General features: G+C 43.1%; 1 protein-coding gene across 1 annotated transcript in view; it reads right to left on the bottom strand.

Moving 5' to 3' along the window:
* Positions 1-18751, bottom strand: part of sptbn2 (spectrin, beta, non-erythrocytic 2) — a 184752-nt gene that overhangs the window by 99294 nt on the left and 66707 nt on the right. The window contains 2 exon segments of the mRNA XM_080749170.1: positions 4617-4790; positions 7478-7629. Of these exon segments, the coding sequence (XP_080605296.1) occupies positions 4617-4790; positions 7478-7629 (326 nt within the window).

The following is an 18751-nucleotide window of genomic DNA, read 5'->3' as shown; positions in this document are numbered from 1 at the left end:
CAGTGAATTGATCACTAGTGAAACAAACACAGCTCATATCATCTGCCAGTAGATTTAGGTGAGGTTCTGGAGCCAAGAAGGAGCAAGATGAAAGATTAAAGGGAGCCTCCGCACACTCCGTAAAGTGATCACTAAAAGCCTTTAATTTGACACAGAAACCACAACAAACTCTACCCTCTAAAAAAAAAACACAAACGCCACAAAGGAATTGTCTTCTTGTGTTACATTCCCATGAACGTCCATTTGGTTCCTAACTATCATTTAGCTGACACTCCCTCAAGGACCCCTGGGTGTCCCCGGACCCCACCTTGAGAACCAATGGTCTACACAGTGTAGGTTGGGATGATCTGAATAGTTATTCTTATCTTGTTGGATTACCTTCTATCTACTGTATCTGGTGAAATTATAATTAAATGAAGCACGTTTGGGGCGCCTGCTGGCCTAGCGGTCCAGGCGCATTACCACATAGGCTCTGATGCTTGACAGTGTGTCGCGGGTTCGAATCCCGATCCCGACCACCTTTGCTGCGTGTCACTCCCTATCACTCTCCACCTTTCCTGTCAGTCTACTGTCCTATCAATAAAGGCATAACAGCCCAAAAACAAGTCTTAAAGATAAAAATAAAAATAATAACCACGTTCAACCTGACGTCCCTATACTTTGGACATGATGTCCCAGGAAAACACAATACTGCCAGAGCTCACAATGTGTCACAGTTTGTGATGTTTTCTCCATCTCTGAAATAAGGCTTCTGTTCATCATTTTCTTTCTGGGGACCCCCCCTGGAACTCTCCCGAGGACCGGTGGGGGTCCCCGGGCCCCACTTTAAGAACTACTGTGTTATGTAACAAGACAGGCAGACAGGAGCAGATGTAATGTATCTCCTAATGCTGCTCAACTCCCATCCTGACCAAGCGATCTATTCCTAGTTTTCTAATCTAGCAGGAAGTTGTTTACATTAATCTGCTGTCTTTAAATGAGTCCCTGATTAGATGGAGACAAGGAAAGCCTGGCACCGGAGCATGAGACCCGCTGGGAACAGGGGAGTATTGTATGATATGCAGGGGTGTCACAAGGGGGAGGGGGGGGAGTGGGACTGAGTTACTAGGGCCCAAGGTGGAGGGGCCTTAATTATTTTATACTTTAGCTATTGAAAAATAGCAGATCTACAAGCTCACAGCGCGGCACCGAGTGCCGCGCTGCGAGCTATGCTATTTTTGAAAAGTCGTGAAAATGTGTGCAAATCTTTGAATATATTTATTTTTTAAGCGAACGTTTGTAACTCAAATTTTGCTTCTGGGTGGTCCCTGGAACTAAATATTTTGAGACGGGGGTCCGTGGGCAAATACATATCATTTTGGGGGTCCTTCACATGAAAAGGTTTGAGTGCCAATTGACATAGAAACATTGTTTTTTTAAAAAAAAAACCTTAGAGGGATTTGAAATATTCAAAGACGCAGCGCGGCACCAAGCTTGTGTATCTGCTATTTTTCAATAGTTAAAGCTCAAAATAATGTGTAATAATGCGTTCCCAGTTCCTCCTATGAAGAACATTCATGGGGGGCCCGTGGTGAATCCTTGTACCCAGGGCCCAGAATCTGGTGAGACACCCCTGATGATATGCGTTCTGTATTCACCCTGCAAATGTTTTTAATGAGCTCTCACTGGGGAGTTGAACCTTAAGAGTGGCTGTGTTATATTAAGAATGACCATGTCATGATAAGGTGAACATTCCGTGAAAATAGCCACTATAGCAACTTGTATATCGCCTATTCTACAAAGTGCATAGAGTTTAAACACTTAAACCCTATGCCCCTCAACCAGAGTCCCTTAGTGCTCTATACAAGTGTATTTTCTATTATTGTGGACAGACCTTTATTAATGGGGTAATGCTGTTTCAGCTCCTCCCAGCTGATGACTACTCAGATGGTCAGGAGCAGTAGTCTCCCCTCAATGTGAACTGTGTTCAGCTTGGGCAGGTCAATGACAACTAAATGAAGGACCTTCTAACAACATGGGACAGTGCCTCACCCTAACCCTTCCTAACCAGCCCAACAACCTCTGTCTGCTAGGAGAAACAAAAATAAAAAGTATGTCATAACGTCACAGGTAAAACCCTATTCTTTGAGCTTTTGGGCCTGTGGCTCCCCGGCTAGTATGATTGATCAGAAGTTGTCGTGGAATTCTGGATCAATTAGCAATTGATCATGAATTCCATTATACCGGTATGTCCCTATAATATTCTCTATTACATATCCATGTTATTCATCTATTCTAGGGGTTGATGGATATGCTTTAATGTACATGATATCATGGGGAGAAGTCAAGTACAACTGAACCATAACTGACCATAGTCCTACTAGCTGATCCATAACAGATCATACATAGTCCTACTGTAGCTGCTACAAGGACAAGCTGACCCATAACAAGACAGCCTGTACCAACACAATAGCAGAGACATCTAGGCTCCTACAGGATGTACAAAACATCCTGTCATAGCATAAGTTATCATAAGTACTATGTGAAGGTTAGAGATAAAGGTCAAATCCAAACAACCGTAATAACAACAATATAATAATACATTCTACCACCATTCTTCCACAAAGTTCAAGGAGAGCGAGATTTATTTAGTTTGGTTTCTGCATTCTGGACAAGGCTGGATTCTGCCAGCAGAAAACTAAACAAATGGATGGTTTTGAGGAGGAGGGCAGGATGTACAAAACACCTGTGTAATAATCTGTCTCTCTGTGAGACTACAAACACCAGCTGTCAGTAGAAATGAAACCCGTTGTGTGACGGATGGGATCAGCCCCAGCATGATGTGTGATGGTGATGGAATGAAGAGCAGTGTAGATCCTTGGTAAAAAACTCTGTTCCAGCGACCACTGACCTACTGATTAGCAGTCAGACGGGCCTTCTACACACTCAGCTCAACTCAACAGTACAGCATTTAACCCATTTGGCCTAAACTATAGTTAGGCCCAAATCAGAAATTAGCCTACAAAAACAAATATGTTGATGCATACTGTACATGTACTGTAAGCTCCTCCCATACACTAAAATGTGAACCCGGCCTGAATGGGTTAAGGCTGCAAATTCTCTTCTATTCAAATGTTTTCCATTAATTTAATAATCGAGAAGCATGCTTTTGTTAATGTTTCTTCCAAATCCAAAATGTTATTCTTTGTCACATAGCAGAAATAAAAATAGACAATCTACAAGCTCACAAAGCAGTTACATGGCGACACATTGTGTGTGTGTGTGTGTGTGTGTGTGTGTGTGTGTGCGCGCGCGCGCGTGTGTGCTAATGAAAGCTTCAGCGTTAGTTTAAGCAGGCCACAAGAGTCCAGCTGTAATCAGCTGTCAGTCAGCTTTTCCCATTCACATACCTGCTGGTCATTACGTCACATGACCCAGCAAGCACGGTCAGGACCTGGACCAATCAGGGTCAGATCACAGCCCATATGGGGATGATCTTGACGTCATTACCAGGACGTCAATATTGTATAGTGCATATTGTATAGTTAGTGTCTGTTACAGTGTGTAGTACCTGTGTGATAATCTGTCTCTCTCTCTGTGAGTGACTACAAACACCAGCTGTCACTAGAAATGGAACCTCTGTGTGACAGATCAGCCCAGCATGATGTGTGATGGTGATGGAATGAAGAGGAGTGGTAAAAAACTGATCTGTTGTGGTTCAGCTGTAGAACTGTGAACTGATTAGCAGTCACACTAAGCTACTGCCTCCCCCCCTGGTCTAATGCACTCACTATGGAAGGGATGCATGTCCTGTGAAATAGTACTGCGCTTACAGCTGCAACTATCAATCATCTCCTTAGTGATTAATTATATTCTACTTTTTCCAATGACCGAGAAGCATGTTATTTTTGTTGTTTCATACAAATCCAAAATTAGAATTGTTTTGTTTTAATACTGTAACGACCAATCGATCGAGACCCACGTCTCAATGTGTCGCACAATAAGAGTAAAATAACCAATGTACAAACAATCTCACAAAGTGTTGCATCATGACACGTTGTGAGCTTGCTTGCAGATTGGCTATTGTTGATAAATCAAATTGATTACATCGATTATTTAAATTAACTGTTGCATTCCCATGATAGTAGTACTACGGTCATCACTGAATGCAAAAAAACAACGACCTCCTTCCAAAGTGTGTGTGTTATGGTTATGTGCTGGACAGTAGGCCTACCTGGTGTGTGTTATGGTTATGTGCTGGACAGTAGGCCTACCTGGTGTGTGTTATGGTTATGTGCTGGACAGTAGGCCTACCTGGTGTGTGTTATGGTTATGTGCTGGACAGTAGGCCTACCTGGTTATTATGGTTATGTGCTGGACAGTAGGCCTACCTGGTGTGTGTTATGGTTATGTGCTGGACAGTAGGCCTACCTGGAACCTGAGGATGATGGTCCAGATGAGACCCAGGGTTAGATGTTGTGTATATTGTACAGTGAGTGTCTGTTAGGTTGTGTTACAGTGTGTAGTAACATACCTGGAACCTGAGGATGATGGTCCAGATCAGACCCAGGGTTAGATGTTGTGTATATTGTATAGTTAGTGTCTGTTAGGTTGTGTTACAGTGTGTAGTAACATACCTGGAACCTGAGGATGATGGTCCAGATCAGACCCAGGGTCAGACGATGGTTCCCGTCCACAATGTCATGTGACCCCATGTTCTCCAGATGAACCTTCTGCTCCTTGAGGAACTGCAGAGCCTTGTCCACGTTCTCCAAGCAGTGGATCCTCATACGGCCTTTAGTGGGCCTGGGCTGGAAAGAACACACAACCACATAGACAATACATTATGGACACACCACAACAACACACCACATTAACAATGCATTATGGACACACCACAACATCACATCACATAGACAATACATTATGTACACACTACACTACTGAGGAGGAACTGTTCTCCAAGCAGTGGATCCTCATACGGCCTTTAGTGGGCCTGGGCTGGGGGGGGAAGAGACAGAGAGAGATGATGATGACTGAGAGTGACGTTAAAGTGACATTTGAAATGCTGAAGAATGCCCATAGGTCGAAACGTGTCCGTTTCTCTATATAAACTGTGCATATCTATCTACCTACTGTATCTATTAGGGAAATCTCCGTCACTAGAAATGGAACCTCTGTATTTTCATGCACACAAGTGCAAGAACAACATGATATAGGATGAACAAGATAGGGAAATGACGCTGTGAACTGAAGCACTATAGATTGTGTGATTTCCATGGCTTCCTGACTTGAGGGGCACGGTGAGGGGTGGCAGTAGCAGGGTGACAGGGTCAGGGGGGGTCAGGGACGGACAGAAAGAGGATGTGAAACTCTGTGGGTAGGGTTACAGTTTAAACTACAACCTCTTCCTCTGCCACTGGGTGTCAAAGTGAACCTGGTAAACAAGCCTTCAGTTCTCTCATCCCCAGTAGACACACATCAGAGCACACGAGCGGAGTGGAGCGATGACAAAAGCCGCTCGGCGCTCCAGAGGGCTCTTGTCCCACTCGCTCGTCGCTCTGGCCGGTCACCGGGCCGCTCCGCTCCCCGCCGCTCCGTCGCTCAACTTGATTTTCGCATCTCTCGCTCCACGCTCCACTCAGGGTCGCCAATCAGAGTTAAAAAAGTAGTTTGCTACCATGTCCGAAACACTTTCTCCTTTGCCAGTGTGTTCCCGACACAAATGCCTGCGGTAACGTGAGCCTCGGCTTTGATGGAGACTTGGAGATCTTTCCACTCGGCACTGTTTATTTGGAAACATGCAGCGCTCGGCCCCAACAGGATCGGCTTGGAGCGGAGGAGGGTCGGCGCTCAGACCCATTATAAAAGTCGCTCAACTAAAAAACGGCTCGCTCCGCTCCCCGCACCGCTCGCGCTCCACTCCGCTCGTATGCTCTGACACATATCAGCAGCCTAAGGAGATGATCTCACTAAAGCAGTGCTTCTCAACCTTTTCAGGCCACGACCCCCCCAAAATACTCATATTTTAACTGGGGACCCCCCCCCAAATAATCATCTTTTAACTGGGGACCCCCCCAAATAATCACCTTCTGACTGGGGACCTCTCCCCCTGATGAGAACTAAGAGTTGAGGCATTAGATTTTGTATATCACGGTCCTATTGTGACAATAGCAGATCTACATGATCTACAACGCCTCGCAACGCACAATTTCTGCCACTGATATTTGACAATTTGGCCAATGTTTAATTTGTCATTTCAGAGGTATTAAAAAGTCCTTAAATTGTCACTGTAGAAATGTGCAGATACCCTCTATACACTTAAACTTTATGTTGGTTTGTTTACTGTTGAGTGAGAAAACAATGTTGCACATTAAGCTAATCATCTGGGGACCCCCCAAAATATTTTCTTAATTTATTTCAAGGATATCCATAGCCTGGCAGGCCATCCCGAGCTACGTCATCATCACCAATGTGCTTCCTTCCTCTGTCTGGTGTCCCTCCCAAAGAGTCTCCTTATGAGAACTTATGTTCTAATTTCTAATCAAAAGGCTGCATTTGGAGCGACCCGCCTCACACCGCTCCTGATTGGTCAAGCGGCTGCTGCACTACTCAGATTTTGTAAACAAACATGGCGGCCCCCATGCCCGACGCGAGTTCAAAAAAACGAAAATAAAAGCTGCATTAAACAACGTTTTAGCTGAAATCAACGGCATCTCAGAACTAAAAAAAATCACACCCGTGTGAACTGAGCGGTAGTCGTGTCAGCATGTTATAAATACAGTAGTATAGTAGTATAGTACAGTAGTATAGTACAGTAGTATAGTATAAGTACCAGCTGTTCTCCAGACAGAACCTCTAGCAGGCGTATCAGCATGTTATAAATACAGTAGTATAGTAGTATAGTACAGTAGTATAGTACAGTAGTATAGTATAAGTACCAGCTGTTCTCCAGACAGAACCTCCAGCAGACGGATCAGCATGTTATAAATACAGTAGTGTACAGTAAGGTACTGACCAGCTGTTATAAATACAGTAGTGTACAGTAAGGTACTGACCAGCTGTTATAAATACAGTAGTGTACAGTAAGGTACTGACCAGCTGTTATAAATACAGTAGTGTACAGTAAGGTACTGACCAGCTGTTATAAATACAGTAGTGTACAGTAAGCTACTGACCAGCTGTTATAAATACAGTAGTGTACAGTAAGCTACTGACCAGCTGTTATAAATACAGTAGTGTACAGTAAGGTACTGACCAGCTGTTATAAATACAGTAGTGTACAGTAAGGTACTGACCAGCTGTTATAAATACAGTAGTGTACAGTAAGGTACTGACCAGCTGTTATAAATACAGTAGTGTACAGTAAGCTACTGACCAGCTGTTATAAATACAGTAGTGTACAGTAAGGTACTGACCAGCTGTTATAAATACAGTAGTGTACAGTAAGGTACTGACCAGCTGTTATAAATACAGTAGTGTACAGTAAGGTACTGACCAGCTGTTCTCCAGACAGAACCTCCAGCAGACGGATCAGCATGCGTCCATCCCTCAGGTCGGTGTAGAGGTCACCAATACGACAGGTGACCCTGCCCAGGTGAGAGTTCACCCACTTAGTGAAGGTCTTCTTCTGCACCGCCTCGCGCTCATCTGAAACATACAGAGAACATGGATATTAAAACATACAGCCTCACACTCATCTGAAACATACAGAGATATGGATGTTAAAACATACAGCCTCACACTCATCTGAAACATACAGAGAACATGGATATTAAACCTTCAACCAATAACATCTGAAACACTCCAACATTATGAAACATTCAACCAATAACATCACCACATGACACCATGAGATAAGATTCAACCAATAACAAACCCCGTTCTAATGGAGTGATTCTCACCCAGTGGGCCATGAGCATAATTTGCAAGTGGGCCCCAAATAATTGGCATGATTTTATTGACAATATAACATTGATATAAAAAAATCACACCTGTGCGCGTGGTATCAAACATAACACACATGTCCTTTTACATCAGTTATCTCCATACATGGAGATCCGTACTCATACGGTCACCCATACATACATACACACTAAGCCAGACGTAGGAGCGGTTAGCACTGCACATGAAATAATAGAAAACAGAACACCAATGATTGATCATCATTATTAATAAAATAAACGATGATCCACGTGGGAACAGTGTGGATCCAATGTGGATCTCTGACTTCATATGACCAGCCTGTGACACCACTCATCATCTATGACATCATCACTATGATGATGATCCAAATTTGGGCATTGGCTTCAGCCCAATCAGAGCCCTGCTGACTTCCATTACGAAATCAATGTTCAATATTAAAAAATATTAATGGAGAAATTTGCGAGATTAGCTCCAGACACAATCTGACACACACCGACACACACCGACAGACACACACACACACACACACACACACACACACACACACACACACACACACACACACACACACACACACACACACACACACACACACACACACACACACACACACACACACACACACACACACACACACACACCTAATAAGAAAACATGGTGATCATGGTCATGATGGTGACATGAAGCTGCTTCTGCTCCTGAATCAAACTAAATCCCTGCCACAAAAAGGGAACAATGTAGTCTTTGTCTCCTCCTAATTAGGAGGGAGCTAATTACTAATAATCATGTCACAGATTAGATTAAAGCAAAACTAAACAAAGCGGTGAGCTGTGGACCGCAGTCAGTTCAGTCAGGACCAGTGAATCAGGAGGGCTTAAAACAAGTGCATTTCACAGATGAGCTCCTGCTCTGTGTGTGTGTGTGTGTGTGTGTGTGTGTGTGTGTGTGTGTGTGTGTGTGTGTGTGTGTGTGTGTGTGTGTGTGTGTGTGTGTGTGTGTGTGTGTGTGTGTGCGTGCGTGCGTATGTGCGTATCATGAGGCCATGGTAGGATCATTGCGTTGACAGCTTAATGACTGCTTCAACGCCCCGCAGGGGCGTCAATTGGGTATGGTAGGGCTATGCAGCTGCCACCCCCTGGGTCCAGGGGGGGAAAATAAAAGTTACTTTTAATTTAAATATAAATCCATGAATGTCTCTTTGTCTATCTGTGCTGGTTATTATGTTGTTAAATTACAGTAAAATAACTACACATGCAAAATTTAACAAGGTATTATAATTATATTCTCTACACTTTTATTCTCCCCATCTTGACAGAATAGTATATTCCCAGGTTCCGCAGGTCAGCTGCTCATTATTGTTAATTGTGGCACGTTTACTATATTATGTCAAGTTGAGCTGCACTTGAACAACTGTTCCAGACTGCCATATCCAGCCCAAGAAACCATAGACATTTTGGGGGGAAAAAATAGAATGTACTTCTTAAAATAAATGTATCATGACATGCCTGTTGCTAAGGTATGGCAACATGACTGGTGTCTTTCGCGCGCGTGCAAGACACCAGTCATGTTGCCATACCTTACCTTTTTCTGAACTGACGCCACTGACGCCCCGCCTCTGACCTCTGACAATAACTGACACCAGGTCATTATTATTCACTGCATGTTCTGTAGATCAGGGGTTCCCAAACCGTTTTGTCTCAGGGCACCCCATAAATATCTGTTTTAATCCGAGGCACCCCTATTATAATTTTCACTCCCAGCACCTTATATTTATAGCATATCGTCGTTGTCGGGTCGTTGTATGTCCAAAACCGTTCGTTTTGTATTTATCATCTATAAAATGTACTAAACTAGTGAAAACAGCAGATCTACAAGCACACAACACCTCGCGTCGCGAGGCGTTGTGATGATATGATATGAGTGTAGAGCCAGTGTGTACCGATTCGCGTGATTTTAGGGCAACATTTGTAGGAATCAGTGTCCAAAAAATGTGTTTTGCAAGAATCTGCCTCATGGTTGCGCTAGAAGCGGGCCATGTGAGAATTGATGGAGGTGGAGGTTGTGGTTTGACAGGCAAAAGGAGTGTGTGTGCAAAATGTGGCATGGATCGGGGCCAGGGACGTGCTGGCCATTGGGAAAAGCGGGACAACTCCCAAATGGCCGGTTCGTTCCCGGCCGGTCCAGGCCGGCCATTACCTTGTATCTCCAAGTTTCAAATTTGTAAATCTTTTCGCAAAGCAAAGCCCTCCATCATCATACAAGGCCGTCGCACAAAAGTAGTGAAAATAGCAGCTCTACAAGCACACAACGCCTCGCACCGCGAGGCGTTTCACTAGTTTAAATAATTTTTTAAATGATAAATACAAAACAAACGGTTTTGGACATACAAGGTTTCCATCCGACAACAACAAAATATAACTCATGTAAATGGTCCAATGGCTTGTCACTTGTCATGATCTGAAATGGCAAGTCTTTGAGTAGCAGCAGCGCTATAGAGAGAGATCTCTCTCTATAGCGCGCCTCTCCAACTCTTTTTCCCGGGCTGAATCAGGGGCCCAGCACGTCCCTGATCGGGGCAACGGTTGCGGAGATATGAGCAGGGAAAAAATGTGAGGTGTGAGGTGTGAGAGACTGACGGATGGACAGCTGGTCGAGGTTTTGATAGTAACTGCGACCTGACGGTCGCAACAATGGAGTTATTAAAACCTTGCCGATGATTCAACTTTGTGTACTTTTCTAGCGGTTGTGCTTGTAATGATGTAATGTTGTGTGTGATCACAGGAATGCTTCTACATTTGCTGTTACAGTTAACCGCATTCAAACTCAAAATTAGCAAAAATAGACGATCTATAAGCAAAACAAAATGTCCCCTTGCAACACGCTGTGAGCTTGTAGATCGGCTGCCTCCGCTACTTGTCAGACAGCGAAGCATAAAGGGATTAAGAGGTTAACCCATTAAGACCTGAGGCTGATTCAACCAACGTGTTCTAAATCCTAAACGCTTTTCTGATAAACATGAGTTTCTAATTCTATACAGTAGGAGTGATGCTCAAAGCTTTTCATGTCAAGGACCCCCATAAATATATATGTATTTGGCCACGGACCACCAATCTTAAGATATTTTGTTACAGAGACCAGAGAAAGAGAAAGATTTGAGTTACAAATGTTCGCTTGAAAAGCCAAGCCAACATTTGTATACAGAGTATATAATCGTCATTGTCCGGTGAAAACCTACGTCCAAAAAAACGTTCGTTTTGCATTTATCATTTTAAAAATGATTTAAGCTAGTGAAAACAGACGATCTACAAGCACACAACGCCTCGCACTGCGAGGCGTTGTGTGCTTGTAGATCGGCTGTTTTCACTACTTTTGTGTGACGGCCTTGTACGATGAAGCAGGGCTTTGCTTTGCGAAAGAACGCACACATTTGAAACTTGGAGATACTAGGTTTCTGCCCGACAATGACGATATATATATATATATATATTCAAAGATTTGCACACATTTTCATAATTTTACAAGCACATAGTGTCAGCCGACCAGCTGCAATTTAAAGGTACAGGACACAGCAGAACTAAACCAGAAGCATGCGGTTTGCTTTCTGGACGGTCCCCACCAAGGTGAGCCGCCAGGTCCGACGCAGGAAACAAGCCTTCCTTATAAGGAACAGCGCTGGGCGGGGCTTAGCGTGATGCAGGAAACAGGCCTTATAAGGCGGACTCCAGTAGGGCTCAGACATATGGAGGGAGATTATCCTGCTCTGCTCTGGAGTCTAACAAGGTCACCTCCTTCTACAGGACGCATGCACACACACACACACACACACACACACACACACACACACACACACACACACAGACAGACACACACAGGCACAGTACACACACACACACACACACACACACACACACACACACACACACACACACACACACACACACACACACACACACACACACACACACACACACACACACACACACACACACACACGCACAGGCACAGGCACAAGTGACACACGCACACACCCACGCTCTTTCACACTCTCTCCTATCTCACAGTTGCTCTCTTTCTCAATGTCCCACCTGCTCCCTCTCTCTCTCTCTCTCTCTCTCTCTCTCTCTCTCCCTCTCTCTCTCTGTGCTATATCTGGACTACAGGTAGATATGGCTAAATATACCGTACTGCTCATACTGTAGATCATAAATTCCTCATCATATCTGCTGTAGATTGACTGTATTGTACACATATTGACTATACTGCTGCTACTGGGGATAGATAGACAGACAGACAGACAGACAGACAGACAGACAGACAGACAGACAGACAGACAGACAGACAGATAGATAGATACCTCACACACACTTTGACAAAACGTATCATTGATATGTGTTCATAGCCAAGACCTTAAATCCCCTTTGGCTTTTGGTAAAAGGAATTTAAGGTCTTGGCTTTTGGTGATGTGGATGTGTGTCCCAATGACTCTTAACCCCTAATTGCTCACACGCTCCTCGTGGGCAGCGAATCAGCTGGGTTGGGCTGAAAATACTGAATTTCCCTCACGGGAGGAGTAGATAACTATTATCACTTCACACAGGTGCTATTTTTATTCTCTCTCTACCTACAGTTTACAGTTTACAGTTTAGGCATTTAGCAGACGCTTTTAATCCAAAGCGACTTAAGATAAGCAGATAACATCACAATAATAAACAAGATAATATGTCAGTACATCATCAACAATATAACAAATGCAAATGGATATCTATCTAGAAAAAACACAATATAATCAAAGTTCTAAAAAACCTACAAAAACAAAAACAAAACAAATGCTAACTAGCTTCATGTGTGGTCATTGATTTTTTCTGTAGTGCTAAGGGTTTAGGTGGAGTCTGAAAAGGTGAGTCTTCAGTCCACGGCGAAAGCTAGCGAGTGAGTCCGTTGTTCTAAGTGCGACAGGGAGTTTATTCCACAACTTGGGGGCCAGGAGGGAAAACTGTCTCGGACGAGTGGATTTTTGCCCTGGAGTTTTTAGCGAGGGTTCTGTCAGCATCCCTGTGTTGGCTGATCTAAGTGAACGGGTGGGGGTGTAGGGGTTGATCAGGTTTTGGAGGTACGGAGGAGCCATACCTACATCTGTACTGTAATGTTTTTAATATTGTGGTGCTGTTATAAAAGATTAATTTCCCTGGTGGGATCAATAAATGTATATAAATCTACTGTATAGTGGCCACAGTGAGCTATAGTTAATGTAATGTACATAAATCTATCTATCTACTGTAGTGGCTATAGTTACTGTAATGTACATAAATCTATCTATCTACTGTAGTGGCTATAGTTACTGTAATGTACATAAATCTATCTATACTGTAGCGGCTATAGTTACTGTAATGTACATAAATCTATCTATCTACTGTAGTGGCTATAGTTACTGTAATGTACATAAATCTATCTATCTACTGTAGTGGCTATAGTTACTGTAATGTACATAAATCTATCTATCTACTGTAGTGGCTATAGTTACTGTAATGCTGCTAACTGTAGCTGTTGGCCCCCTGCCTCCGATGAAGATAAAAATAGATCAGAGGTTTCATCCTGTGCTAATGAGTTGAAGGGGGAGGGGGGGGGGAGAGAGAGAGAGAAGAGAGTAATTGTAGCCGTGTGAAAATCAATTATAAAAGATAAGATGTGGAAGAGAAGAGAGGGGAAAAGGATGAGAAAGTAGGCTAACACGTGCTTTTAACCACCGTGCTGATGAGAGAACGCATGGCACACAGAACCACACTGGTGGTGTGTGTGTGTGTGTGTGTGTGTGTGTGTGTGTGTGTGTGTGTGTGTGTGTGTGTGTGTGTGTGTGTGTGTGTGCGTGCGTGCGTGCGTGCGTGCGTGCGTGCGTGCGTGCGTGCGTGCGTGCGCGCGCGCGCGCGCGCGCGCGTGCGTGCGTCCTATAAACCACAGTAGCAGTTTGTTTTACATGCGTTTAGCTGACACACACACAAACATAATTACCAGGTAATTACACAGGTAGATTTACAACAGTTAGATTTCCAAAAGGTTAAACGTAACGTGAAGCTGCTACGCCCAGGCTAAACGATTTTGGGAGAATGTGTTGAATCAGTTTTCAAAACCCTTTTCTTTATTTTATTCTTTATTGGGATCAACAACTGATCAGTCTAAACTAGGGGTGGGCGATATGGAAAAATACAATGTCACGATATTTTCCTGAGCTGCATCACGATACACGATTTTATCACGATTCTTTTTCACGTTGGTTTTTATGGTTATTTTTCGAGTTACTTGACAAAAACTAGACTCTCTGGGTTCCTTTTTGGAGGTCTAATTTGAACTTTACAAGTACCGGTATGTAACTCTGACAGTATACAAATGAAACCAAATGGACCCTTACGGGTCCATTCGGTTTCATTTGTATACTGTCAGAGTTAAGTGGAGACCTTGGCATTTTTACATTTTGAGAACTACCGATTTACACCAAAATGCAGGTTTAAATTGAATTCTGCAATGAATCTCTGTATTAACGATTAAACAGGATTTTTTTTACAAGGCTCCCTTAATTGTATCAGGATATATACGATACCTCTGAAAAGGCATATCATGGAGACATTGTATCGTCTCAACGATAATTATCACCATATCACCCACCCCTAGTCTAAACCTAAGTTACACTATTAAAATGAAAATGACAATTAGAACACATGTCAATCATTCCAGCTGGGTGGTCTAGCTCTCATTGATATGTTTAAGAGATAGTTTTGAATAAGTATTTGCTTCTGATTTGTTTAATACTCACAGATAATGAGTTCTACTGGTGGCTGGCGCTATGAATAACTGTCAAAAGAACGCGTCATTAAGTGTGTTGTAAAATATATTAGATGGGCGCCTGGTGGCCTAGTGGACCAGGCGCATACCATTATAGGCATTGCCATTTCGGCATCAATGCCTGTCGGTGTCGCCGGTTCGATTCCCGATCCGGGCGACCTTTGCCGCGTATCACTCCCCATCTCTCCCCCCATTTCCTGTCAGTCTACTGTCCTATCAATAAAGGCAAAAAGCCCAAAAAAAAAAAAAAAAAGTAAAATATATTAGATGATTGTCTGGTAAATGCAGCATCCCTGTATCTCAAAGAGGCATTTTGAAAAAGAGGATAACATAAATTGTCATTGTTATAATATGCCCTGTGTGTGTGTGTGACGTGAGTGAGTGCGTGCGTGTGTTTGTGTCCGTTTGCCATTAAACCATATGCAAAGATATGGAAAGCAGTTCATTTGGTTTGGAAAGGTACTGTAACTGTTTTATTGTGGTCGGGGAATACAAGACTTCCTTCATCACTGCACACTGACACCAGTCTAGTATGAAATAATAATACGTCTATACTGTAAGTGGTTCACTTGTCACACAAATCCACTCTATGTTTTTAGCTGATAAAAAACCTTTAGCATTGACATTGGACAACCTTTTGCGATTTTGATTTCAGTGAGTGGGGACAGTGGGTTAAATATATATGTTTAGACAAAATAAGCAGGCAATTTCTTTATTACTATTTACAGTAACACTACCAGCTCCCATAAGTCACATCTGACCATGAAAGATTGCGGCGCATCTACATGAACCCTTGTTGTAAAAAAAAAAAAAAAGTTGTCCTTTGAAGTCTGGATTTGGTCAACCAGTGGTTTAAAAAGTTGAAATTCCAAGGACTCCCCTTAACTCTGACAGTGTACTGACATTCGTACACTGTCAGAGTTACAGACCTGTAAGGGTGCATTTAGAAGCCCTTAAGGGACAGTCCCTGGACAAAGCTCAGTGGTAGACTATGCTAGAGATAGAGAAACGTTGTGTCACTCATTCCAGTGGAATGGTTGAGCTCAGGGCTGATGTCCCATGGTTCACTTCAAGGTGTGTGAAACACAAACACAGCTCTGAGCCAAAGTGCAAGGTGCAGACTGGAGCACAGTGGCCTGCTGGGGCCATAAGTCCACACCACACACACACACACACACACACACACACACACACACACACACACACACACACACACACACACACACACACACACACACACACACACACACACACACACACACACACACACACACACACACACACACACACAACATTTGAAAATAGCAGATCTACAAGCTCACAACGGCTATTTTCAAACAGCCTAGCTATTTTCAAACAGCCTAGGTAAAAAATATGGCTAAAGTGATGTATGTATGTTTTATAATAATACAATTTATATCTGAAAAGTAACTAGTAACTAAAGTTTTCAAATAAATGTAGTGGAGTAAAAGTACAATATTTGATTTGAGGTAAAGTATAAATAACTCAAAAGTGTACTTAAGTACAGTACTTAAGTAAATGTACTTGGTTACTTTAAACCATTGCCTTCCCGAACATTTTGACTACATGTCTGTCTGTCTTCACTTTGAACTATAAATAAAGGCAGAAAAGATCCCCAAAAACATTTAAAATATATATTGTACAGTAGTGTGTATGTTTAGTCCGTCTTCATAAAGAGAAATATAATACCTAGGTGAGAGAGTGGCTGCCTAATCTCCTTTGGAGGGGAAAGGAGCTGAAGAATAGAACACGTATTATTGACACAAACAGTTGCTAAATGAACCGTTACCTCCATGCCAACACGTCTCTCTAACTCAGGGGTAGACAACCCTCGGACAGTGTTTCTCAACCAGTGTGCCTGGGGACCTTTGCTGTGCCCCTGAGAAGGGTCAAGTGTGCCCCTTGAAACTGCTTGAAAGCCAGTGTTGTATTTATCATTTTAAAAATTATTTAAACTAGTGAAAACAGCCGATCTACAAGCACACAACGCCTCGCACCGCGAGGCGTTGTGTGCTTGTAGATCTGCTGTTTTCACTACTGTTGTGCGACAGCCTTGTGTGATGAAGCAGGGCTTTACTTTGCGAAGAAACGTACACATTTGAAACTTGGAGATACGAGGTTTCTGCTCGACAAGTGACGTAATTTTAGTGATTATGTTGCGAGGAAAACGTTGAGATAATAGCCATTTTGGTTAGAACTGACTGAAAATTGTCAAAATAAATTCCAAATATTATCAAATGATCTCGCGGCACCGTCGTGCCCCGTCACCCACTTTGAAAACCCCTGCCCTAGACAACCCTAGGCACAGGGGAGGGTGGTCACTGGCACACTGACACACAGGGGATCGAGGGTTGATTGATTGATTGATTGAAGACTTTATTAGAAGTTTGCATAGGAAAAGGTACAGTTTCATGACGGTACAGTTCACTGGTACAAGGTCTACTAAAAGGAGATCCATGAAAAGACTAAGCTTATTTCCACAGGAAACCATTTAAGTATCTCACTGACACACTGGCATAAGGATCACTGACACACTGGCATAAGGATCACTGACACACTGGCATAAGGATCACTGACACACTGGCATAAGGATCACTGACACACTGGCATAAGGATCACTGACACACTGGCATAAGGATCACTGACACACTGGCATAAGGATCACTGACACACTGGCATAAGGATCACTGACACACTGGCATAAGGATCACTGACACACTGGCATAAGGATCACTGACACACTGGCATAAGGATCACTGACACACTGGCATAAGTGTGACAGAGAGACGGTCTTTATTTCACAATAGAATATCGAATACAAGCCCTCCTTGCAGGGCTGGATTACTGCACTGCAGACTGTGTTGAATTGTCGGCGTTATAAACTTTTGCATTTCTTGTCAAATTCTAGTCATTCATGTCAATAACGGAGCTCCAAAGGTCCCTCTGAAAACTGAAGGAACAGCCTAAAAACATTCACTCACTGTAGGCTAAGATCGTCACACGAAACAAACCATCATAATGCTTGCCATCAGTTCAGACAATGCAAAAAGAAAGCAATGCAAAACCGCCTTGGAATCTCTAAACTCCTGTTGGGTTGTAAGGGTGTGCCAGGAGTCTATTGTCTGATAATCCTCCTCTGCCTCCCTGCCAACGGCGCCAACAACAGTACCAGGCTACAGGTGATATGGGTTCTCTGTTCTGTTGGGGCATTTTGTACCAGTGAATTAAGGGCATAAGGCTGTATCTACTCAATGCCATGGCAGGTCATTAAACTGCAGGATTAGACTGTGTTGTGAGATCTGTCGACAGGGTCACGGCCACGAAAGCAGCTTTGTGCAATACTGTGTTGTTAGGGTTAGGGTTGAGACAACGATGACATGGATGTGTTTGTAATGACAACTAGTACCACATTCATGAAAAATAAAATCACTTTTGACCACAGCAAATAGTGTAAAAGTGATAGGCTTATTAGGCTCCACTCTATGCTATGAGAGCTGCTGGGTTCTGCTGGGGAAACTGGACAACAGGGGCATTTCTGCCTAATAGACCCCATGGACAGTCATTTTGGATCAATATAAGTAGGAAAATGAGCCTAGAAGTGATTTAGGGCGGAGTTGTCCTTTAAGGGGAGACCTTGCAATTTGAAAGTTTTAGAAACAGTGCAGCAGAGGACAATGCCAACAGGTATGAGTCTAAACATAGTGTACAGTAGCTACTGTAGCTACAGTAGCTACTGTAGCTACAGTAGCTACAGTAGCTACAGTAGCTAATAGGCAGGTACTGTATTCACCCCTGAGGGGAATGAAGGTGATACAGTAAGCAGCTCTCATGGTCTGAATCAGAAACAGACAGGACACAATTCAAAGTAGAGCCCAACGTTTTTGGACCCCGATGTCGGTATCAGACATCGGTCATTATCTCTCCAATGTATCGGTCGTTTTTATGAGTAATATTAGACCACCATTTGATGACATTTAGCCACTCAGACCCA

This window comes from Nannobrachium achirus (assembly GCF_963921795.1).
Source record: "Nannobrachium achirus genome assembly, chromosome: 19".
Lineage (NCBI taxonomy): Eukaryota > Metazoa > Chordata > Actinopteri > Myctophiformes > Myctophidae > Nannobrachium > Nannobrachium achirus.
Note: the sequence above shows the minus strand (reverse complement) of the source record. Positions and strands in the feature narration are given on the sequence as shown.